Here is a 27,009-nt window from a genome sequence, read left to right on the forward strand (position 1 = left end):
TAAATACAGACTTGACTCTTGCCCTATGCAGACAGAGGCTCCTACTACCCAATCTTAAATTCGAGACATTTAACAATCTATTTGTAATAGAGGAGAGGCCGTGAAATAAAAAGAATATTTAAATAGTTTTAGTTTTTATTATACATATTACATCTGACTAGAAATGAAACAACTTCTAATGACTATAAATTTATTCTTCAATAAGTTATATATGTGTTATTTACACGTGATCTGACGAAGCGAACGCCCCGCCGGCCTTGAGCCCGAGACCGGTCAGATGAGGCGCTCGCTGAGCCAGATTCAGGAATCGGGGGGTGGAGGCGGCGGCGGCGGCGGGGCGGGGGGGGCCAGCGTGGGCTCCGTGCTGCGGCGCCGCACCTTGGCGCGCTTCTTCAGCATAGTGGCCTGCGGGCAGCGCGCCACTGAGACGGGCCGGCGTCACGGGCCCGCCGGGGGGCCCGCGCCCGACCCTCGCTTGCTCTTCTTTAGCATGGTCGCCTGCCGGTCACACAGCCGTGAGGCACTCGCTACACGCTCTCTATGCTAGCACACGTCAGCCAGAACGTTACCCCGGACGAACCCCTTTACTAACCGCGAAGCCAATTTGAACCGAGCCGAGCCTGCGCGTTTTCACTGAGCGAACATTCAACGATCAAAGCGAGTAATTCGGCGCCGACACGGGGCTGTGACCAGCGACGTCAACCGTACTCTGAGACTTCGCTCTCACCCTCATTCAACATATTGCGTATGATTCAGCAATTTAACGTCCTTTTATTATGGATGAGTGGAGTTTAACATCTCAGAATACAGTTGCAATGCACATAATACGTATCTTACACATTTACAAGGATCAGATACGATACTATGTGCTCAGACAAACAAAACAATTATTTTAGGATGAGGTGTAACTAAAAGGCCGCGTGTGGGCGCGGTGCTCTAATGTTCATGAATGTTAGGTTACTGTAAGCAGATATTTAAAGGCAATTTTAACAATTAAATTTCTATAAAAGCGGTTAGTTTATGTCACAAAATTAGTTAAAGACATGATGGTGGCTTTGTTCCATAATAGTTAAAAAAGTTAATTAAAGATTAAGCGGAAAGTTTTATCGTATCAAAGCGTATCAAAGCTACAATTACTTCAGTCATAAATGTGAGGCGTCGGCAATAAAGTACAGAACTAGTATTGTTACAGTAACTCAACAATAATCGTAAGCGCTTCGTAACCGCGTCTCGACAGTGAAAACGCGGGCGCAGCGTGCTCGTGCAATTTGGCTTTTGGGTCCATAACGTGTTTTCTCAAAACAACCCACATGCAGACCGTTAAATACAACGCATTTAAATGTCTGCTATTCATTATTCTGGATTCTTAGATGGATATGCTCAAATTAGGTTCTGACTTCCGATTTTCGGGTGTAAAGCATTTAAATTTAAGAAATTCTGTTTAATGTTTACGTATTGTATTGTTGTAGTTGTATTACGTCGAAATTTGAGCATTATATGTATTTACCTAAATGAATAAATAAAGACTCAACTTCAGAAAATTCAAGCAAGCATGCATTTGCGAGTGGCATGAAATCAATATTTCGTTTAATTATTTTAAAGAAATAACTTATATATGATAAAAACAATAATCATGGTCGCGTCACTGATAATTTTCTATCTGCCAAATACTGGGGGCTTAGACAAGTTCATGTCGACAACCTTAGTTTTCGATTTCTACAAATACTACTGTTAAGGCATCTTGTCTAAACCTCCCGTTAACATTACCACCCACCTAGGACGCTAGACAATAAAAAATAAATAGAAGGCTTGACTCGACTCGTGCGTCGCAATTGCATTTGTGTGGAAATGTTTTAACAGAACACATTAGCTTTACATACAGTTGGTATCGATTTCTATATGTATTCCATTCCAACGATATATGCTTCCGTACGGTTCAATCTAAGGCCTCATATCATATCATTTCCATACAATTTTATATTGCATTAAAGCAGTGTTTCCCAACCTTTTTTTGTTTGTTGTGAAATTGTTCACTTAAGAAACTTAAGTGACAGGTTTAAGAAACTAATCACAAGGAATATTTAGTAACTTAGGAAACAAGCAACAGTAAGTAAATTTTTAAAAGAATGAAAAACGTCATATTTATACATTGAGTAGAGCCACTAATTAAATTATAACATTTAATAATTTTCAATTTATATTGTGTATCAAAACGTAAATAATAATTAATCGTGCCGGGTGGGTATAACGCGTTAGGCGGTGTCAAAAGGTTTTATCACGTGACATTTACCTTGAGTGCGGATTTGAGTACGACGACTTCACTCGGTGCAGCCACCCATGGCTCCCCATCAACTTGTACGGGGATCTCGCTTTTGAGATTGATCTTTATGTGTCCGCCCTAAGAGATTTGAGAAAAAATCGAATGTTACCTAAATTAAACGAGAACGCAAAGATTATAGAGTTTTCGAGAAGTTGTGAACAATTATGAGATGGGCACAGTTTGATATATGATATATTTCATATGATGGCAAGATAAAAACAAACATTTCGAATGTATAATAAATAATAGAGGAAGTGCAGCATATTTGGGATACTGTAAGTAATTTGGGATAGTTCAATATCTTAATACATATAAATGCCATATGTGGTTTTATGCCCTAAACATAACGTCTTAAGACACACGAATCCATCGTTTATTCCACACAGGATCTTATGTTTGATAGACATAATTATGACGTTTATATGTAGTTTTTATTGAGCTATCAAGTTTCTCCTTAAATTTAAATTCCAAATATGGTGCAGTTCCTCTGATAACTGGTAGGACGGCAGGACTTCCAGAGACAATTTTTTTTTAATCACCTAAAAATTAAAATAAGAGTGTAAAAAGCGCGGGACCTGTTTTAACTAGACTCACTCAACTTATGTTTACAGGTGATTTTTCGTTCCAAATACCTGTGCAATTCGCATAGCGCCTCTCAGACCGGACTGTATTTGGCCAAGGTGAACTACTCCCGTGACGCCAACCACCTCCAACATGCCGTCCCAATGGTTGGGCTTGTTGAACTGGTCATCCTTCTCCGGACCCCACGGGTTCGCACCCGAGCCCCAGCTGAAATCATATCCTCGTGAAGACAGGGACACTCAAATTTATTATTATGGGGTTTATTTTCAAAATTAGTGTTTTTTACCTAAGAATGTTTAGGATGATGATTCCCTCGACAGCGGGCAGCTCGACAGGTTTACCGTCCACCTCCAGCTTGACAGCCTTGTGAAGGTCTTTGCACATCTTGCGACCCACCATCTTACGAAGACCCATCTTTACATACACACCCTTATTGCGTAACCTGTATAATATAGTATTGTTAGAATAATGTTCAATTGTCAACTGAAACTTTTGAAGTATAACCTACCTGCTATTGAATTTGTTTGGATTCTCCTCTCTCGCGTTATGGAAGTCTAGACAGAGGTCGGCGTCGATCCCGATGCCAAAGTAATTGTTCATGACCAGGATTTGCGAGTTGTCCTCGCTCTGGGAACCTAGCCCGACACAGGTGAACACTGCATTTCGTTAGTATTTCGCTTAAATAGTGCGTATGGGGAAACATACTAAACATAGGGTGCGTACCATCTATGAGGAACAATTCTAATGGTCTATATCTACTGTTATGTCGTCTACGTATTTAAATTAATATACACGGAGTTTTATAGAAAAAATGTATTCTGATCTTGGATCTTGATTTTTCAAACTTCGATCGAACAGCGTGTCAAAATTTTAATTCGAATGTATGTAGTTTTTAAGTAAAATAACAAAATGTTGTTTCTTAAAATACATATTTCGCAAAGACATTTGAGTTTCATTCGTCATATATATATACATATATGTATATGTATTGTATCTGTTTGGTACTACAAGATCTTCTTAGGAAATACCTCTTATAAGCTTTAATTTCTGTGGATTCATATATTCGATTTATCATGTGTAATACAACTAAATACATACGTTTACTTAGTGTTACTCACTGTCTGCATACGACTAAATCCCATTTTATTTTTTTCACGTTAGTGATTAATATATAAAATACTAAACAGTCAGTGTCATATTCAGAAAAAGAGACGGGGAATTTTAAGGGGAATAATAGAACACAGGAACAGAGTGTTGGAGATTTTCTTATGTTAAATATTCTTATTAGTAAATTACGTTTGCATTACAAACTTACTAGGCTTAAGTTGTGTCTGTGTTTTTTACAAAGTAAGGTGCAAGACAATTCGTAAATAAAACATGCTTCTAAGGAAAAAAAATCGATTTCTTTTTTGGGCCAAAATCTTTGACCAAAGGGTGTACGTGTTTTTAATTGTGCATTATGGAAAAAATAGATTTCTATCAAGAAGAATTGATAGGTCTCTGTTATTTTAGGTTTAGATACTAACATTGGAATATGGGTGATACATACCGGGTAAGGTCTGTTTGGAGAGGTCTTTTGGTTCGTCCTGCTTGTCCTCAGGATGGAAGACGACGGTCCAGCGATCGAGCCGGATCTCCTCAGCGTCAATGACGTCACGCAGCAAGGACATGGGATCTTCACAACCAGTGTAACCGGAGCCCCAGCGGAGGACACGGGCGAGGTCGTTGCCTGGAGATGGTTTGAATATCAGTTTCTTGCATATGGGTAAATTATGGTGTTTAACTTATTTTATTTTATTTTACACTTTACTTAAGACTTCATTACTTACACTGCAAAATTTTACTATTATCATTTTTTTTCTCCTAAGTATTACTATCTACTGTGGTAGAATAACCAGCGCTGTGAAACACTCTGCTCCTCAGCATAATGCTGAGCCAGGGCCAATTGCAACCACAGCTCACACGCATTACATGCTTAAAACATACCTTGTTTGTAAATAAAGAAATAATCGAATAACATATGGTTGTTAACAAGAAACCCTTAGAGATTTAGAGTCTCGGAGATATTTTGCCAGTACTTGACTTGAGATCTGGCAGTAAATGAAAATTTAGAAACATATTTTTTGTTGTGAACATTACCTGAATGAAATTCTAAAATAAATAGTTTAGCTACCTGTTCCCAGGGGCACAATGGCGCAAGGAGGATTGGAACATTGTGAGTCTTGCCCCACGTTATCGAGACACTGCAGAACCCAGCCGATAGTGCCGTCTCCACCGCACACCAGTATCTTATAATTAGGAATATGACGGAATACGTACAGCCTGCAAAATGTCAGACGAACTTAAAAGATGTTCTTCATACACTTGATGAACAATAGCGTTCTTGAAAAGGATGCAGATTTTCTGATCACTTATATTTTTAAAAGGTTCAACTTTCTTATTAGCAATTAAGGTTTCAATAAAGTGGGTCGTTATTAATTTCGCTGACAACCAGTCACTTGCCGACCGGCTTGATATCTTGGCGATAGGAATGAGGGGTCTCTCTGTATCTGCTACCGCATTTACCATGAAGAGGAGTAATACCTGCAGCTGATTTTCATCATCGGACGTGAAGCCATAATACGTAATAACAAAAATATCATGTCACTCCACCACCATGCAGAACCAGCTGCCCCTGAAGTATTTCAGTACCAATTCAACTTAGGGGCCTTGAGAAAAGGGCCGGTAACGTTCTTGCGAACCTTCTGACAATGCCATTGTCCATGGGCGGCGGTATCACATAAATCTCTTTCTAGATGGGTCTTAAAAATCATTATCAATTGAACTATGTCTCACCCAGGTAACGGACCACCGTTTTCTAAATCGAAAACTTGATACGGGTTGAGGAGTTTCCGAAAGGAGGAGATGAGTTCCAGGCCCTGGCAACCACCGGACTTCACGTTCACGAACACTAGGAGAGGCTTCACCCCCGCCGGGACCATGGAAGGTTCGATGCTCGGTAGCAGCATCACTGTAGTATTGTATTTTATTAATTCTGGATAATAAAAATCTACCAAACAGTAAAGCGATCATTAACCCTGGCTGATACTAATCGATTTCTTTATATGGACACTGATGCTTGATAGATATGTCCTGGACCGAAGCGACGAGTCAAGCATTTAGGGGTGACTGTTCTATTAAATGCATGTGACATTATTAATAATAACAACAATTTGGCGTTTGAACTGTTGCTAGAGAAATAATATTTTGTAAATCGTTTTTCATCAGTCAACAAGTGAAATAAATACTAGTTCCTACAAACAATTACATCAGTAACAATGATGAAACAATTACTAAATAATATATACTAGGTATTGACAAATAACTTTAATAAATATAATACACCTTTAAACCAGTGCATCGCAACCATTGATCCATTAGCCTTTCAAAGTCTTATGTCTCATAATGTAAATACAACATTTTTAATAGAAAAAAATAAATAACTGTTTACCAAAATTGTTAACCAAAATTAAAATTACAAATTTTTCTATTAATTTAGATCCTTACGCTTGATGACCAGACATTTTATATTAGGTTCCATTTGGTTAGCACCTGTCTCAAGTCTTCACGTTGAGTTATACCCGCCGATTTGGATTTCTCACTTAACAATCGAATTACCCTGTTTGGCGTGGGTGCTTTAAAGTTCTAAACAATACTGCTGCAAATCTAAACTGTTTTGGCTTACCTAATAAATGCTTATCTTCATATTTGGCCTCTCTGAGCGCGTAGAGGGCGCGCACTGCCTTACTGGCGTCCTCATACGTGATCACCATCGACCCGTACTCGTAGTAAATCGGACCGATTGATGTGAACTTATTATCTGGATAAGCGAAATTAGTAGTTATATAATGTAGTTAGAGTTGATTTTTCTTTGTAGATGTCTAATGAGATGTTTTGTATGCAGGATACATTATCTATGTCAGAAACAGAAAGCCATATTAGTTTCAATGTGATTATTTTATGATGATATCAATATTTAGTATTGTTCTTACTTAAAAATAAATCGGATATTTTTTTAAATAAACTATAAATAAATATAATAATAATTTACATATGTATTTTCAAACATTCATATTTACTTAATCAAAATTTACCATCAAAAGTTTTGGTTTCCGGTGTATCAAAATGTGTTAATTAGTAAACTTATACGACAATGAATTTTTTTAGCAAAATGTGTCTAACCTAACCTAAGCTTAAGGACAACACTCGTTCATAAAAATATTGCTGTGGACTCACCTGCACCTAAAAATTCTACAAGTATAGTCTCGTAATTCCGTTCCGAGAGGCCAGGAGGTAAGGAAGCAACAAATAAAGCTAAGGTCGGCCCGTGCGGGTCTCGACGCGGTTGTAAATAAAACCGCGCCAGCTCCATTCGCCGGACCGAATCGCGCGCCAGGCGGACTAGAATCCGCCACGGCCGCTCGTCTTCTTCTAACACACGTTCTGACACTGTGAAAACAAGTTATATCAGGAATTCATTGAGATTAACTCTATTTCTTTAGCTTGTAAACTTATCTTGCAGCACAAGTTTAAAGTTTAGCGTATTTTCAAGAGACAATTGTCCCCAAATAACAACCAGACGTAAAAGAGGTCACAGTACTGATACTGTAATGAAAAAGAAGCCAGCTTTTTTATTACGTAATAACAAACGGCAGAAGACTCAGCTGATGTTAAGTGATATCGCCCATGGACACTCACATTGCCAGAGGGCTCAACTGCACTGCCGGCATATGAATTGGTACGCTCTTTTCTTCAAGGTGTAGATTTATGTAGATCTTATAAAACTAATTGTGTGGCACAAATATTATAAAACTCTCATTCAATTGCCATACCTCCTCGATCCAGTAGAATCTCAGAGCAGCGGTAGTCCTGCGTGGCAGAGGAGGGGTCCAGGCCGAACCGTTCTAAGGCGGAGGCCATAAGGTCAGCAACGGACTCATCCCCCGTACACGGTACAGTTACGAACGTGTCACCCGCACCCGCTATTCGGCCCGGGTACACTCGCACTTCTCCACCCCCAGTTTCTGGTTCTCTGTATAAAGTATTGATTAATCAATAACTGTGGTAGTGAAAAATTACCATCTTCTTAATATATATAATTCTCCTGTCACGATGTTTGCCCGCGATGGACTCGTAAACTACTTAACCGATTTTAAATTAAATTGGCACACCGTGAGCAGTCTGGTCCAACTTAAGAGATATAAATAGCTTAGATGTTTAATTATAGTCGCAATTTTATTTTATTGCAAATATTTGTTTATTAATTGATACAATTCTAACAGATGGCGCTGTGTTAAAAATACCAACGTTACATAAGCTCTCCTACTGTTTCCCTAGAATAGTTTATTCCTATGTAATATAACAAAAACCTTAGCCACAGCAAGGCTTGGCTGAGTCTGCTAGTTTTTATATAGTTTTTGATATCGATATGACCGAACGTGCTTTATTTAGTTTATCACTTACTTAAACCGTAGGAATACAGCGGGACGCTTGTTCGGCAGCCGCGTGACGCGAGCCAACGGCGTTGGGTCTTTCAGGGGCGGCTCTTCCCCCGCCAGAGCATCTGTCAGTTCGAACTGGTCTGGATCCCGGGCCACGTGGAAAGCTCTTAGGGCCGCAGCTACGAGCTCCCGTTCGTTCCAATTCCTCCCGACCACGACTGGACGGTACAAGCGACGTGACCACGCCGCTTCACCGTCGTATACTTTCACTACCTCTGTTGGGTGATTTATGTGTTATAAGAACTGTGTAATAGTCTGTATTTCCATCCTAACCATTGGATACATCCCTATCTTTTAAACTCTTCTGCATAAACATTTCTTAACCTTATACTGATAAATCGTGACATGTAATTCTTGTATTTCCTTTTCTTTTGCATCGCGATTCATGAATCATGAAATTAGTACGTATACAGAGTGTAACAGTGTGAATATAGATATACAAATACCTGCAGTGATCATATACTGGTACATGATCATCTATTGGGGCTTTTAACTTTGTAATATTTAATTAACAAACAAGTTTCACCAAATAGTATCCTTAAAAATATAGAAAAATCGTATTCAAATTTCTTTTTTTTTATACTTCGTTAGTAATTGGATGAGTCGACAAAATAGGACCTTAGAATATTTTGGGGCAGCACAGTACCTTCATCTCTATCGTCTGGCGTTCGATCTCTATGCTGTTTGTGGTCAGGTTTGTGCTCCTGGTCCGCAGGTGCGCCTGTAGACCCTCCACCGGACCCTGACCGGCCCTCGCAGCCTGAACTGAACTCCTCACTGACGCTGCGAGCTGGAAAATCCACAACAGTGCTTACGCCCCCCATTCGACCCCGAATACACTAAAATTAACTTTAACTACTATTCCTTATAACCATTTAACTGGTTACTAATAAACACTATTTATTCTACTTTTCAACAAAACTGGAAACATTTCTACCCGTTATGTCAAGCACAAAACTTAATTAATTTTAAACCAAGTAGAAATGTCTCCAATCTTTATTAATATTTATCACTCTTGGTTAAAATTGCGTTTAATCTAATTGTTATTTAATTTGTCTTATTTATTAAATTTTAGAAAACAGAAAACGTTAAGTATTGCGAGTTTTACTGTCACTTTAAAAACTAGCAATACTTTTCAACACTCGCAACACTGACATAATTATAGCAACACTGATCTGTGTATGTACCTTCTTAGATGGGATACCACGTACCCGACTCGTTCGCGCCTCTCCTCGATTAATAAAAAAAATCAAACTACTTTCAGAAATGTAGATAGATATGAGAGCGGTATTTGAATTTACTGAATATGAAAATCGTGAAATGATGTTTGCATTGACAAGTGATTTTTTTTTAATGTAACAGAACGCAAACGGGAGGATATCCGGTGAGCACCGGATATTAAGTGATACCGCATAGACCTTCATATTGCCAGAGGACTTGTTAGTGCGTTGTCTGCTTTTAAGTATGTGCTCTTAAAGGACCTTAAGCGGAATTGGTTTTGTAATACTTCAGCTGGCAGCTGGTTCCACATAGTGGTGGCAGAAAAATGCCTTGAAAACGTTCATTTGTGGACATCGTATACGAGTGGGATTTAGTATTCTGCCTCGACGTCCGACGGTGAATGAATTATTATAAAAATTTGAATTGTTATCGCGGAGTAAAAATAAACTTCGTGATATATCTATTGTGAACAATTATGATATTTCAACGAGTTTGAAATGTTGAATATTGTGTGTGAAGTGTGTGACTGATTATGGACATGTTGTAAGTGTAAAGCATTGTATAAGCGAGGAATATAGCGAGAAGCATGCATAAGCTTTGTCATGACCTGAACCTTCAATTGTAGTATGTTTATATTGCATACGTATCTTTTAATATTTACTCCTTTATTGATAAATGAATCCAGGCACAATATATAATGTATTGCCAATTTGGATTACTCATTTGATTTATGAAAATGTCTAAATTAATATCACTCTACATTTTTTTATTGTACGGTTATTATATTGATACAGTTTATTTTGGGTATGTTGAAGAAAGCACAGAGCAGACGTAAGAGTACACAGGCATACCTCTAGAGTACGGGGGCGAAGCGCCATGGTGCGGCGTGCAGGATGCAGGCAGCAGCCTCCGCGCCAGGGTGACCAACCGCGGGGTCCATCTTCGCCGCCGCGCTGCCCCAAACACAACCTCACCTCACGCTCTAACCCCGCCCATGTGCAGAAACCGAAACCGCACGTGCGCGGGGACTAAAACCGCACCACAGTGGGACCAAATCCGCACATGAACGGGACAAAACCGCACATGAGCGGGACCAAAGCGATCTGCGAAAGACACTTACGGCAACCGAAGTCCCGCTGCGAGGGTGGAGGCCGCACGTGCACGCCTATGATGGCCTCCATGGGCACCTCTGTGCGCGGGATGGAGACCGCTGACGGAGGCAGGAAGATCGGTTGTAATGTTCCAAAGTTGCATTCTTCTGTTATTAGCGCACGGCAGCCTGCGTGACACTGCACAATTTTCCGAAGTGTGAAATTCATTTCTAATTAATCTTTATTTTTCAGACGCAGACAGACAGCAGCAACTTTTAAATTTTTCAACGAACTCATAAAAAAACAAAAGTGTAAGAAATTTATGTTTTCAGCAATTTTTTAACAATTTTTTAATTTTTTAACTGTTACATATTAAAGTATAAATGTATGTATATCACCATAAAATTGTCTGTCACATAAATACCGTTGAGTTATAATCTATCACGATTGTGAACTGTCAAAAGATTGAACGAAAACGAAAGAGTAAACCTCAATTTAATTCTTACAAATTAAAGTATAATTCGGTAGATTGTAATCTATCGAAGTAAAACTGATAAATACAGGTTAATACTAATCTAAAATATATAACCTAACCTAACATATCGTTGTGGTTTACAATCTTTCGACAGTACAATAATAATTCAATATGAAACAGTAGGCAGTACCAGTACATATAAAGATATGATTTTTCATTATTACAAAGTTACTTACAGTACTGCCACACCATTCGCAGCGGTAGCCGGTGAGGCATTCGGCTGACCAGCAAGCCCTTCGACACGCCGAACACTTGGAGTTTGCAGGCAGATTGCCTTCTCTCCAGTGATGGAAATGCCGGGGTTCGCTGCCCGCGCAGTATGTGGCGTTCTCTTTGCAGTCTGCCGCCGCGAAGTCCACACATTCTCCGTGGACGTAGTATTCGCATACTAGACATAGAATTTTATTGTTAAAAAAGCAATCTATTAGAACCATACAAATTTAAGCGTTGTACGTAATTCTGGATATCACAGATGGGATAAACACAACTAATCCTTTTAAAACTATGATAGGTATAGCTAGCTACTGTCTCTAGCCAAATTTCAATATCTAGCCTGAAATAAACCTTGTAATTAGAAAATAAATACTTAATCCATTTTTCTGTGGTTATGAAGAGGGCGTGGTACCTTTGGAATAAAATTAAGAATACGTTTATTGTGAAAAGCCGGACAACATTACAAAGTAAATTGCTTTATTAATATTAAGTAATACTTACTCATACAATGTAAAGCTGGTAGTTCGTCAAGTCGTTTCCGACACACCGTACAGAATTTCCGTTTGTGGTGGGTCGGCTCTGACCAACAGTGAGCCACTGGGTTCTGTACAAAATTAAAAGACGTATCAATCAAATAAGGTAATAAATGTTGAAAAGAAACTTACATAAATTGCAAAAAAATCATATACAGAGCAGTAATCACTAATATTTTCTACCATACCACCTATAAAACCAATGTCGTTCAGGCACCTCTCGTTCGAATTCTTCGCGATTTTAACGGATTGAACACAGCTTATAAGGAGCTGGATATATTCGGTAGTGGGCTGATCGGTTTTAGAGAAAGCATTGCTGGGTGCCTTTCTCGAACCTGATTCGCTGTTTTGCTTATGATTTTTTTTCTGCCTTAAGTACCAAAAATTCTTGGTAATCTTATTTTATTGTATTGTGTACTTGTCTTATCTTGTATATATTCTATATTGTCATACTTGTTAGACAAAGACATTGAAAATAAATATCAGTGTAAATGGGCGGGGCATATATGAGGAACAAAAACTGATGCCCAAGGTACAATCAAAGGAGAAGAGGAAGACAGTTAAGAAGATGGATAGATTAGATTAAGAAAACAGCACGGCTGACAGAAATGCTGGTACTTGAAGTAAGTAGAACACCTATATCATAAATAGTGTTACATAAAAGAAAAATACATTAATGTATCTCAAAAAAGAGTTTATTATTGTACGAAATTGCAATAAAAGAAACAAACTAATATTGTTGAGTTAAAAAAATTATAAGTTATAATTCTAAGTTAATAATTATAATTCTTAAAAGGCCAGGTACTTGCGAGCCTTTTAGTAATGCGAGTTTTCATGGGCGGTGGTATCACTTTGTATCAGATTAGCCTCCTGCCCGTTATATACATAAAAACTATTAAATTAACTGGAGTTTTAACCTTTATAAGGCTCGGCGCCACTCCACAGCACGGCGTTACCACCTGTCCGACGCATCGCTCGTGCACTATGAAGTTGCACACTGAAAAATAAATATATTAACATTAGTTCTACTAGTTCATATTAAAATACAATTTATAATTTTTTTTAATATTTAAATCAAATTACAATTACAAGTTCAAGAAACACGACCAGTTTTCTGTTTATCGCTGTTTTTTTTTCACTCATTTTGATTAAGATTAGAAATGGCTTAAACTCCCTAAAGTTAGGTAAATTTGATAGACACACCCTTTTTCGTGTATAAGCAAGGATTAAATATCAATATCTACATAGACTACGTTTGATTATTGTTTAATTAATCATCAATCATCGAAATGAAAGTCGATGAAAATTATTTTTTTATACAGAATCTGTGGCCGGAGATTACAAATTACAGTTACATCTCGGGCATAGACAAGATCAGAGACGCACAGGAGGCGGGCTGCGCGTTCCCCTAGATCGATAGCTTCGCGCATGCTCCGCAGCTCTCACAATACCATCTAATCGACATTTATTAGCCTCTCGAAAGTAGCCATTGCTCGGCAATACTGGATTTTATAAGAATAAATAAAAGGATTACTCAATTTTGTTTTACTTGAGAAAACTTCCTATAATAGAATCGTTATTAATAAAAAAATTGTTATTATTTAAACAGTTTCCCAATCACATATTTAAAGATATCAGCAATAATAAAATTCGTTAATTATTGTTGATAACTTTAATTATAAAATGAGTTTGGTAATAGGGATATTATAGAGATCTTTTACTTTAAAACTACCTATGTTCTATTATACCTTTGATCATATGAGTGTATAAATGTAAATAATAATTAACGTCTATGTATTACTAATTGTATTTTCCTTATCATGTTGTTTCATCAATTGCATAATACGAAGGTGTAAAACTTCATTTGAAAACATGATAGAGTTATATCTTATATATATAATGGTAGAGTTTAATCATTACGTCAAATTATCGTTTCATTTTCGGGAAGGTTACGATAATGATGACAGACTCTTTTGACAGATTATAAATAATAAATGTAAATTGTTTAAACCCCAAAATGAGTAAGTACCTACCTCTAATGCTGGCAACTGAATTCCTCTCTGAATTGTAATGATAATACGGCGCACAAGAAAAGCGTCACACCTAATATTTTTCATTGTTTACCTATCTATCTTGTACATATATACAGAATAACGTTGGTCACTTAAATAACAGTATATTAGAATTATATTAATAATAAAAATATCACATTACGTTATCACAGAGGCCGTGTTCTGTGTAAGACTTGACAATGCATAATAATAATAATAAATAATCTCTATTTCTTCTATCACATATACATACAAGGTTATTATGATTAAACTAAGATGATAACATTTGGAAGTGTATGTGAAAGACTGGTCTCCGTAACAGGAGTTTTGAGTGACAGATAGCTAGCCACTCCACCACCGGACCGGAACACGTACAATCAGGTCATTGTCTTAAGATACAATAGAAGAAAATAAGTAAGTGCTAAAAGAAAACATTGCAAACGGAGTCGTAAAAATAAATTTGGTGTGTGTGTATGTGCACGCCCGCGTGAGTGTGTCTCTCTCTCTCTCTCTGTATAATAATGTGCAAAATATGCGTAAACACTTGATGAAATCGAATAAAAAAAATAACAAAACCTCATATTTCATGTTTTTAGTATTCTTCGAAACTACTTTAAATTTTTGGATGTTTTCAAATGAAGTTTAATACGTATTATGCAATAATTAATTAATCAACATCATAAGGAAAATACAATTCATAATACATAGTCTTTATCATATTGGGAATTCAGAGACCATATCATATTCACTACATTCAACTACATTCTACCAAAGTATGCACTCATAGTATTCGTTCGTTGTGTCGAGATTATTGTTATAATAAATGGTTATGTGTAAAAAAGTAAAGTTGTAACAGACATAAGGATTCTACAAGAATATAGAATTAAAGTAAATGAAAATTAATTATAAGTAGATAAATTTCCACAGGAACCAAACTTTTTAAATCTGTTTTCATTTTCTTTTTATTAATTTTTTAAATAACGTTGTAGGTTAAGATACTTGTAAATACCGTATAATGAATATAACTAGTAGATAAATTATGTGTACTAAAAGTAAATAAACAAAAGGGTTTAGTTATTTGTTTCTATTTTTATTTCGTGTTTGCGTGTTTGAATAGTTTCTCAGCCGATAGAGTATTTGCGAAATACTTGAATTCTATAGCTGTTTCAGCGAAAGCAATTCCGAAGGAATTTAGTACCAGAATTTGCATTTCGAGTGATGCATTCCGAGAAATCATTGATTACTTCTTATTATAGCGATTTTAATTAAATCAGTAATGTATATAAATATATTAAAACTATTTTTTATTCTTCATTTCGTTTCATTCGATTTTTTCATGTTATTTTTATTTTAACTTATTTTTAATGGATCGAGAGTGCTAATTGTGATTCCCGTATGTCAAAAATCTATTAGATTTTTGGTCATGGTAGTCACAGATCGCACCAAGGCTTGAAATCTTGAACGTCAATAGGAACTGTCAAACCATTTTTTTATTAGAAGTTTAACGTATTTGACAACGGTAAAGACGAGATTGTGAGTTGAGCTATAAATGAATATGGACCTGTGTCTTTCATCTGAATCCCTTTTGTTCTCATAACTATAAATCGAATGTTGTTTAGAAATAACATAAAATATATTACTATAATATTTTTTACTCTAACAACGCCTTTTACTAACTTTTATGTGTAACGGCGTAGATCCCATCTAATTTTACTTTGATTAGGGGGTGACCCTATTAAAAAACGTCATATTTATTTTAATAGCTTTGACAAATTTATAATTATCAACTTACGTTTCTGTGGACACCACCTAAACCAAGCTCGCCTGCGCAATGCTGAACAAAATATCGTGGATACTTGTGATACTAAACTCTCACAGGACATTGTCAATATTCATTAGAAGAAAAACAAAATATCTCCAGCAAATCGCGTTTAAAATAAACGCAACATATAGCAACACTATTTATGTTTCGCGCCCTTTTCACATCCGCCTCAAAACAAATGGCGCTATTTTGGCTTGCATGTCAATAAAGACGAGGTTCTTACTATGAAGGGCAGCGGCGATCAAGGAAACGTATTAGCGGTGCTCTGACGTACCTACGTCACGCATCACGATATATTTAAATAGCCTCGGGGCGGGGCCGAACGAGAAAACTGACGGACGCGCTTGCAGTCCGCGCGGCACCACCTCCTCGGTGTTGCCATTTAAAAAAAAATAAAAAAAACACACATCGCCTTGACAAATCCATTCGGTAATAGTATTACAGGTTTATGAGGCACGTAATGGTTGCAACCCTGCCAAAGTAAACAGATGAAAATAGTTTGAGGGCATTAGCCTGTTGATCACCAGCGAAGTTCAATGAAGTGTTATGCCGAGTTTCGAGTTTAAGCTTGTACTACGCTAAATCTGTATACGACAGATGTTAAAAGTATTCCCGGTTATTCTATTTAAAAACGTGTCACACGCGTGCACCCAAAGGCAAACAAACACAGACTGCATCACGGGCGGGGAGTTGCCCTGCGCAGACGCACAGCCCACAGTACGCCTCACTTCTACGATAAATAACGCCTTAGAGATTCAGCACGATTTGAGTTCGGTTTACAAAGTATATTTTTTATTACCTAGGAAATAATACACACATTACGTTACGGTATACGTTTCGTACGAATATCAAATAATAGTATACTTGCTACTTATCTAAAAATAAATAAAAATATGTATAAGGAAAACTAGTGTTTTCCTAGACAAACTGAGCAATTTGCGTTTATAAATAGTGGCAACAAAACTACGTTTTTTTAAGAAATAGGAACTATATGTTAGTTAGAGTCTAATAAATTCAAAAATAGAATTACTAAAACTCAATGTTTGTCTTGCAAAATAAATCTTGAAATCAAGTCAAAATAATAATATAAAAACCTACTACTATATCAAGAGTATATCATGTATAGCTAAGCGATGTTTATAAAAATTATTAAACATTAAATTATAGTTCCTTTAACGTATTGAACTTGATGGTGTGTGAATATACAGCTAATTAAGTCAATGAATCAGCGGCCCTAAATAGAATGGTTAAATATAGGCCGGAGTTGGCTACACGTGAACGAACTTCCTTATCTAGATGATTTTAGTTTAAATTGCCATGTCCGGGGCAGCTTAGTTATTTATTTTAAAAATGTAGCATTTATTTATTTTAATTGTGTAAAAAAGCTGCGATTTTTATCATCCATCGAATTTCCACGAATTAAAGTACAGCAAGTCAACATTTAAATTTCTGTTAAAATTTTGAATTTTAAATGCAATTTGTATCAATCAACGAAATTTTTGCGGTCTGTTTGCTACATACGAAATAATTCGCGCAAATTAATTAGGTCAACCCGTAGAGCAAATACTCATTTAAACGTTTCAGTTAACCAAAATATTCGTTAAACTTAAATATTGTAAGTATATTTTATAGGTAAGCAAATTATTAAAAACCTCAATAGAATCGAAGTGAAAAGCTGTCTAACTAAAACTGAGCCATAATTTCGAGACATCGCATAGTATAAATAATCCTGATAATTTTCCAGCCGAAAATTGTGAATATTTTTTCGTTGCGAGCAAGCGGCCTTCGGGGCACAGAGGGGCGGGGGCGGGGCGTGCGCGCTAGGTCACAATTGACGTCACGCGCTTCATCCAATGGCGGTCCCTTTTGTAAGAAATTTTGACAACTAGAAGTAGTTTCTATCTGGTACGTTTGGGAATTAGGTTTTAGTATGTAAAAGATATCGTGTATAATATATATTTTCGATGCAATTTATATTGAAATTATTATGAAGAGATATATCACTAAGAGGATTTTGGAAGTATAAGATTCAAAAACCTCGTAGAGTTTGATAGCAGTCTTGGCCTAGTGGCTACAGCGTGCGACTCTCATCCATGAGGTCTTTGGAGGAGGAGCGTCTATGTGCGCATTAAACATTCGCTCCAACGGTGATGGAAAATATTGGGAGAAAACCGGCTCGCCTTAGACCCAAAAATATAGACGGCGAGCGTCAGCCATGGGAACTGATCACTTACTTGTAATAGATTACCAAATGATCATCAAACAGATACAGAAACCATAGTCCCATATTATGTTGAAGCACTGATTTTTTCTTAGCGATTTAACATGCCCGGAAAGACTGGACATTAATCGCGTTTTGAGTTTTCTTAAAATGTCTGTTTTTCTGTTATACTATTAAATTATATAAAAAAAATAGAAACTGACATTTAAGTTCTGTTTCGCTTAAAGCAAGGAATTATATACATGTCGATATAAAACGTCAATAAATGCCGATTGCTAAAATAAGCAATTATTTAACGATGGAAACATCAAAGTACTGAGCCGGATCTATTGAGACACCTGTAAGCGATGTGAAACTACTTAAACACAATCGCTTTTAATAGATTTTGGAGATTTTTTTTACACTAGCATCTAGCTAAGGAAAATTTAAGCGTGGAACTATTCCCCAAGTATGATTCTCGTATATTAAACGATATACGTTTTTGACGCATGTGAATATTTTTAAAGATATATTTTGCGTCTTTCCAATAGGCCTTTAGGAGATAGTAGAGGACCTGCTGCAGCAGCTGAAAGCCTAAACATATTTTGCGTCGCACATTTGAGTCTTTCACAACCGGAATTCAATCGCAAAATTTTAGAGCTAGAGAACACACGATTAGCAACCAGGTAAATACTTTAAATAAAAATGTATGCCCTTATTGTACATAAAAATAAATGTTATAATTTGATTATAAAACAATTATTCAATATTTGTGTACATATATCAACACTGAAATAATATATTTTAATGCTTATAAGTAAAACGTTTGGTACTAACTCATAACTCAGATTTGGAATAAAACAAAATATTATCTCCATTATCAGGTCAAAATTGTCGATTCTGTAGAACTCTTTCTCTAAAACGAGCCTACGAATTGTCTTCGTAGGTGAGCTACGGTAACATGCTACGCAGACCTCGCTACGTGTTATTCCAATCATTTCTACGAGAATTCTAAATGTTTCACGTTGACTAGAAAAACGTAGTAGAAATGATTATCCTCAATAATATGTTATAGAAAGCTTAGCCTAATACTATGAAGAGTGTGCATTCATGATCAAGAAACTCCATAAGAAACACACAACACAATACTGAGGATCTAATAACGTGAATGCACATAAGCGCAGGCACTAAAGAATATTTTAGTTTTTGTATTGTTTCACATAAGTTTTTCTATTGTTCAAGACTATTAACGATATTATAGATATCTTTCAACCCATAAAATATTTGAAAATAGTATTTATTTATTTAATATTAAAAATTAATAGTAATAAAATTAAGTATTTAGATACATCATAAAAGATATAATATTTTTATAGTATATAAAAAACTAGACGATCTTTCCCAGCTTTGTACTTTTTATATTTTTGAATTAATGTTAACTTCAGGGACAAGGTGAAAAGTATGTAAAGATGAAATAATTCGTAACAAACATATTTCCTCTTTAATATGTAAGAGATAAAGGTGGCAGGAGCCGCACGGATGATGAAAGTAAAATATAGATTTTTGTGGAAAGCACTTGGGGAGGCCTCTGTTGAAAAGCAAGACGATCATGAAACCGGTGTCTTATAGGAAATAATGTGATAATATTTACATTTACCTAAAATAAATTTCGTTAATAATTATAAGAATAATAATATAACTTACAAGATTATCAATAAAGGTAATATTTCTGTATTTATTACTGTAATAGACACCAAAATAAATGTATACATCTAACATACGTAGTACCCTTATACCATGATAGCGATATAAATCACTGTAAGCGTTAAGTATCGTATATTTTGTACAATGTTATAAGGAGCGTAAAACGCATTTATTTCTGTCTGCGTACAGGAATACTAACTGTTATTTTAGCTTTAAAGTGATATAAATAGACCTATTGTAAATGTGTTTTGACCTATATTTACTGCCAAATTCTAGTTCAGTGTGTTTGAAACAAAACTATAAAAATATTGAATTGAGTTGAATTTGTATATAATGGCGGAATGTTATTTGTAAAAACATATTCTATTTTTTTAAATATATATATATATTGATTGTTTTATGTTAATTTAACTTTACTTTTTCATTTACACTTATTTTATCTCTGTGCATATTTTTATATAAGGTATATTCGTTTTCCCTTTATATAAACTAAAATCAAATTAGCATAAAATAATCTTATATATAAATATTGCATTTGAATTTTGTCGTCACACCCAAGGGGCCGCATAGCATCAGTATTTTCTCATGAATTTCCCATCAAAAACTGAGCAGTTTCCACTATGGCATACAATCATAAAAAATGTAATTAGTGTTTCATGTGTGTTTAAAGCAAAAAAAAAATCTTTGTCTTAAATTACGATTTTGATTTATTACTCGTACTAGATGTAATGTCTTGGAAATTAATATTTTTGGAATCTTTTTTTAAATTATAACTTTTCATGAAAATTACATAACTGTAAATATAAAAAAAAACTTAAAGTATTAAAAAAAGTCCAAAGGTAAATTTGGCATTATCAAATATAAATTAGGAGCTAGCACCAAACGTTAAACTTAAATCTTATACTTTAAAATATATTATTTCAGTGTTTTATTATTATGTACTCAATTATTGAATTAATGATTTATATATAAAGAAATGTCACTTATTATTTCCAACAAACCAACAGCGGTGTACCTTTTAGGTCATTTGATGTCTCATCAGGTCATCTTCATTAGTAAAATTTATTATATAAACCAAATTTATTTTAAAGACAAAGGCGTACCTCCATAGAAACTAATTATGAACGAATAAGTATCACCATACAGCTAGGAAATGCTGCCAGCGTTAAAGGTGCTGCGACAGGGACCAAACTTTTTAAATTCGTTTTAATTTTCTTTTTATGATTTTTTAATTATTTTAATTATTATTATTAGGTAAAGAAAATAGTAAATGCTTATTGATTGTTATGATTACTAATGTGAATTAATATCCGTATAAATAAAACACATAAAAAAAGTAATAAATTTTACTTTAGTTTATTATTAAATAATATTATTATTACTGTCTTTAAGAATATTGTTAACGTGTACATTTACGTGGAATTAAAAATTCCTGACATAGAATTATTATTTCGAGAAATGTTAGTTACAAATAGGATAATTTGTACGAGAGATGGCGATGAGGGAAATATTTTTTATGGAGGATGATCTGTGTATTGTGTCGTTCTATGGTATTAGTACTGTTAAGTTAATTTTTGTATACAAATTGAAAAGATATACCCGTCGAATCAAAATTGAATAAATAGGTAGATAATATGTTAAATAGAGATTCCTAATTAAATGAGATAAAACCTAACATTACCAAAACAATGACTTGCTGGCATTATCCCAAACATTATTTACTACACGTGGTAATATTTTCATAAATTTTTATGAGTCAGTAACGAGGGCCACTTGGGCACTCCCATCAGAGGGGGGCCATTGACGCGCATCTCTCAATGGCATAGGAAGTAGGTCACCATCGTGACGTCAGTCGTGGCCTACATACAGTTCCCGGGCCCGCGTGGATTACTTGTAAGGGGCTCTAAATATAGAGTGGAAGGATTACAACCTCATTAGTAGATTCTGACAAGTACTCCCTCTGGAAAGTTTGACAAGAATGTTTTGACAGCTACAGTTTTTTTTTTGCTTTAGCTTAAAATTCCAAAAGCCCGCTGCGTACTATCTACCAGGCGCCAAATTAAATATTTAATCATTTATATTTAGTTGTTTTACTAACCGTGTTCCATCAAAAAGTATTTTTGAGTTAGATTTAGAGCATAGGCAATAATATTGTTAATGTTTAATTATTTTCATATATGTATCATATTTAGGTAATTTCATATGGTAAATATATATCCCAAACGGCATAAATTGGATTAATTAAATGAAAGATAAGAATAAACGTTGTCACGCCATCCATTTTACTAATTACCTGAATCTCCAGGGACGTGAATACGACGTGCCATAAATATAACAATTAGTACAAATAGCTTTAGTGAACTTACTAAATTTAGCCTATGAAGATTTTAATTTGAACTCCAAAAATGTGTGAACTTCATCATCATGATTAAAACAAAAAAAAATCTTTGATTTTTCACGTTAGGCATTGCAAAAGGTTTTTACTATACTATTATTTAATTATAAATACTTTATTAATCCAAAATAAGTTATATAAACAATTGATTAAATCAAATTAAAAGGTATTAAAACAGAACAGTGGTTGGTTAATTTTAAAACAGAAAACATTTCCATTAACAACTGAGTTTGAAAACTTATCGATAGAAGAAAGCGTTACGTCATATCGAGCACAATGCTACCCACAGCGCACACGTTATCAGCTCCGCTCTACTTCTCTATTGTCCAAGTCTCTTTGTCTATGCCGCTTTGTGTAGTCGTGACGTTGACGTAGGAAGTAGCATAATGAATATTATTGTTAACGTCACACCCACCTGTGTCCGTTGGGGAACAAATGGAAGTGTGAATGGCAGGTTCCAATATGATACGTGGCTTTTGAACAACCTACTTGAGTAGTATTTTTAGAAGGGATGAAGCCCGTGGTCTCTTTTCACGTAGATAGTAATGTAATAAACTTGTATTATGACTACATAAATATTAAACCTTCTTTGAGGGTTTTGTTTATTTTATTTACAAGAAATTACATCAATTAAAGTGTTGCATAGTACCTCAATGATTCTTATTAAGAGTTCTTTGTAATAAGTCTTAGGATAAACATTCATCACAGGAGAACGAAGAGCTGGCAGCTACCTCGCACAAAGAATTAGTCTAGCTGTTCAAAGGGGGAACGCTGCCAGTATCTTCGGTACCTTGCCTTAAGGGACTCCTTTTTATAATATTTTTTAATAATTAAATTTTAAGGTTAGTTATTAAATATATTTTTATGTATTATGTTATTTGTTTTGAATAGTCTAAAATATATAAGTTTTACAATATAGCTGTTATTATAACATAGAAAATAGTATGTATGTATAATATATTAGTTAAAAAAAAATACATACATATTTTAATTGCAAGCACTAACGACTTGTTGCAACAACTTGTTGCATTAAGCCTGCACACTATCTACTGTAATGATTAATAATAATAACTCTATAAGCAAATTTTAAGAAGCTACCAATGTACACTGAAACCTTATATATTTTTTTTCAAAAATAATCGCTGAAAGTGAACTTTACTTGCACATTTTGAGTCTTCAAAGAACGTAGGCCGTAGCTAAGATCTACGATATTGGGAAACTACGTAGTGGCTCTACGCAGAATTTCCTACCATATTTATTGTTTATCTTCCCAAATATATGCTATAGATCAGTATAAAAAAGCGAAAATTTAAGAATAAAAAAATACTTTTAATTAAGTATACAAGATGCTATATAGCGATTTCTCGGTTTGCGCTACTGTCTCCTCACTAATAAATAATTGCATTTAATTCTTACGGAAAACAATGGAAATTAATCTTTGTTTCGTAAAAGATCAATCAAGCAACTAAACTGTCGATTCCATTTAAAATATCTCTACGCAGTCGCAGTTGCAGGCGTCACCTAAATAATAGTGTTATACGTGTTTGTTACCTATGGAACAGGTAAGATCAAAGATTAACTGTATATGGATTACGTGTAATTTCATTTGTTACGGTATGCAATTAATTATAGAAGTATTGTGATGCCTTTACAAAAGATTATGGTGTTTTCAAGATAAACTAAAAGTATTACGGAACAATTTTAGTTAATGCTTCAATTTGTTAAAATCATCGTTTATTACAGTTTTTAAAAACCTCAAAAAATCCTATCAGTCAACAGTTAATATAAAAAAAATATTTATATCGTTATATTCCTGTTAATAATAATAAAAACCTTTTAAACATTTTTATCGATTAATGTAATTATTCATTTGAAGAATAACTAAGAAACTGATTTAAAATATTTAATTGAATTGAATAATTATTATAAGTTAAATTGTATATACTTATAAGGATAGCAATAGTCGAGATTTGCAATTTATAAGTTATTTTTGAGTGAAAAAACATTGATCTCCTTAATGTCGTATTATATCATATAAGGTTTGATTTTGTCTTTTTAAATTACTCCTTTTAGAAAACAGATTTTTAAGCGCTCTAAATCTCATGAATTTAAGTTTTAAGTTGAATATATAGAGATACACTAAACGCAATATATAAACTAATCGCAAACGCTTCTTACAATTAACGTATCCATTTTGAAGTGGCTAACAGACCAAAGTTCCGTCATGTCTTCAAATGCCATAAACGGTTTTGGAAATGCGTTTGGAGGTTCAATGCAAATGACAACGGCCGTAAAAGGTCATTTGGCGTATCTGACCTTCATTTTGTATAAAGTAAATGGTGACTTACCAAACAGAAGGCTAGCCCGCGCCGGGCGGGGTGTCACCCCCTCCCCGCGCGCGCTCACCCCGCTTCGCTTGGAAAAAACCTCATACAAAACAGACCGATCGATATCTCACACTATCCGCCAACATCATCTTTTTCAGCGGGCAATGACTAGAGGGACTAATGGATCGTAAAGAGAGGCAAGTCAGGATGGTTCAGCGCGTGAGTTCGAAGGTCTCGGCCGCGCACGCTGCTTTGAAACCGTGGGGGGAGCAAAGGTTGTGTCGAGGGTTGGGTTACGCCCGGTTGCATAACTGGTCGTGCTTCGCGCGTATCGACGTATCGGGCGCATGCGCGTACCTTCGCAGCCGTAGCCCTGGCCGATGAGCCCCCATAGCAGATCGGAGCAATGATGGCAGTACGTAGGCTTGTGGAAGGTCTTCTTGGCGAAGGAATGGGTGCGTTGTGCGGAAGCGGGCGCGGCCTGCGCCATGGCGGGCGCTCGGGCCGGGCCGAGCGAGCGCTACTCATGCCGCGGCGCCAACGGGCGCGCCGCGCTCTTCGAGCGGCTGTTGCGGCCCACCATCGCGGCGCGTCTGCCGCCACTGATGCAAAGCCGTCATGGAATTCGTCAAAGCTGCGCGGAACCTAGCGGTAGATATCAGTAGATGTATCCGTAATTATTTCTTTGAAGGATACGTTTTTCGTTCTAATTTTCTAACTTTTGCTCTAATTTTCTATGAATGTTACATTTAGGACTGTTATTACACAATTATGTGTATATATAGAATAATTGTTGTTTTTGGTGCAAAAAAAAATTCTTAATAGAGTGTATAAATTGTGTCTCAAACATTCCTCTCCTCACAAAAATAGTAGGTTTAAATAATAGGTTTTCTTTCAAGGATTCCCCCAATGTATTCAATGTATTGAAAGTTGTTTAATATAGGAATACGAATAATCTTGTTTTCATATTTACTATCCAAATTACCTAAGGTCTCTATATAAGTATTTCACTTAAATTTGGCCACTTACAGAAAATCAGTATATAGTTAAAACCGTACATATCCCGTCACTAGAATGCCCGCGCCCGTCGCTCCTCGCGCACGCGCTACCCTCTCCCCCCTCCCTGCCCCTTCCTCCACTTCCCTTGCAAGCCGCGCGGACAATCCTTCGCGCACGCCACACGTGTGACTTGGAAATGACGTCCTGTCGCTGAAACCGATCGATACGTTATTGTATTGGCTATACATATAAGTACTTTTAAGCAAAACGATGTAACTCATTATTACTCTTATTATTCTTTTAATTACTTATATTAAAAATTAAGTTTGAAGTCTGATAATAATAATATTACGTTTTACATAATTATAGAATATAAATTATTTTTACAAAAAAACTAGTTAATCAGAAAAACAGAATTTTTCTTTAATTTATTTGAATTCTTTTATTGGTGTTTTTTTTTAATTTAATTAAAATTTCAATTGTTTTTTTCGAAGTTATTTAAAATCCTTGCAGGATTATTTTGGACGCTTTTTCAAGATAAGTTTCGTGCGCCTGCGTGATTTCACTCGCCAATCGAAAAAGCCCTTGTTTACAATATCAAACGCGCAGCATCCTAGCGATTGTCGATGTCATAATTCCTAGGCGAGAAAAGCCAAACGACGAAAATAAATTTCCTATTTCTAGAGGCTACATTAAATGCTCCTAACACCTACACTATCTCTTATGACACTGACACTGTATAACCAGGAGATGAGTTCTGCTCACAAGGAATGAAATTCGGTCTCGCGCACAGAATAAAAAAAAGGAAAAACAGTACACAGAAATCCTCTCGGCCATAATGGGTTTTTCGATTTTCGATTTACAGGACTTCTAAACTCTACAATACTATATTTAGTTTAAAATTAAATAGTTGTATGTCGAACTTAGTATATATAACTACATAGAATTTAGGGCAAGGTCTTTAGAGTGAAAATAAAATAAGTAAAATATAATAAAATAAATACAGAGTACACTCCATAGACGCTAATTACCAAAAACAAAACCAAAACATAGAATTAAAAATCGACATTGCTGAATAACTCTTGATATTTGATATCCTTACATTGTTGTATGAAAAATCTTAGTTTCTCTCGTATACCTAAGGGGTTTTGTAGGTCATTTGACGTGATAGAAAATAGTTCTTTTATCTGCTGTATGATGTAAAATCCATTATATAAACATAGACATAGGTCTGTTTATATAATTGATTTTCGGTCAAAAGTCAAATAAAGCTATACAATTTCCGAAAATTGCTTTTTGGATCTCGTTCAGATATCTCCTTTAGTATTGTATATTATTACTTATTGCTGTTAAAATATTATGAATTTAGTAATAAGTCCAATTATCCAATTGTCTCTGGTGGGTTTACGAAAGATTTTGTTTTATAAGATTTTTTAAGTATCGTATTAAGTATTTTATGAGTGTGTTAAGAAAAAA

The 27,009-nt window shown here is 35.4% G+C and overlaps 1 protein-coding gene across 6 annotated transcripts; it reads right to left on the reverse strand.

The window, feature by feature from the left end:
- Positions 1 to 176: 176 nt before the first annotated feature.
- Positions 177 to 25,143, reverse strand: LOC110999501 (diacylglycerol kinase theta). 6 transcript variants are annotated; one of them, XM_045629200.1, is made up of 19 exons: positions 24,892 to 25,143; positions 12,953 to 13,032; positions 12,004 to 12,106; positions 11,466 to 11,677; positions 10,784 to 10,952; positions 10,515 to 10,616; positions 9,089 to 9,232; positions 8,405 to 8,657; positions 7,774 to 7,973; positions 7,178 to 7,390; positions 6,627 to 6,761; positions 5,738 to 5,912; positions 5,076 to 5,224; positions 4,452 to 4,631; positions 3,411 to 3,537; positions 3,189 to 3,344; positions 2,953 to 3,109; positions 2,291 to 2,398; positions 177 to 405 (listed from the first exon to the last, which is right to left on the reverse strand). In XM_045629200.1, the coding sequence occupies exons 1-19, from the start codon at positions 25,022 to 25,024 to the stop codon at positions 301 to 303; spliced, it is 2,901 nt and encodes a 966-aa protein (XP_045485156.1). In that variant the 5' UTR covers positions 25,025 to 25,143; the 3' UTR covers positions 177 to 300. The 6 variants fall into 6 exon arrangements, with proteins under 6 accessions (XP_045485156.1, XP_045485155.1, XP_045485158.1 ...); XM_045629199.1 differs by having other exon boundaries at positions 3,411 to 3,558; positions 24,892 to 25,142; XM_045629202.1 differs by having other exon boundaries at positions 177 to 498; positions 3,411 to 3,558; positions 24,892 to 25,142.
- Positions 25,144 to 27,009: the final 1,866 nt, after the last annotated feature.

Source organism: Pieris rapae, chromosome 8 (assembly GCF_905147795.1).
Source record: "Pieris rapae chromosome 8, ilPieRapa1.1, whole genome shotgun sequence".
In the NCBI taxonomy this organism is placed as follows: Eukaryota; Metazoa; Arthropoda; class Insecta; order Lepidoptera; family Pieridae; genus Pieris; species Pieris rapae.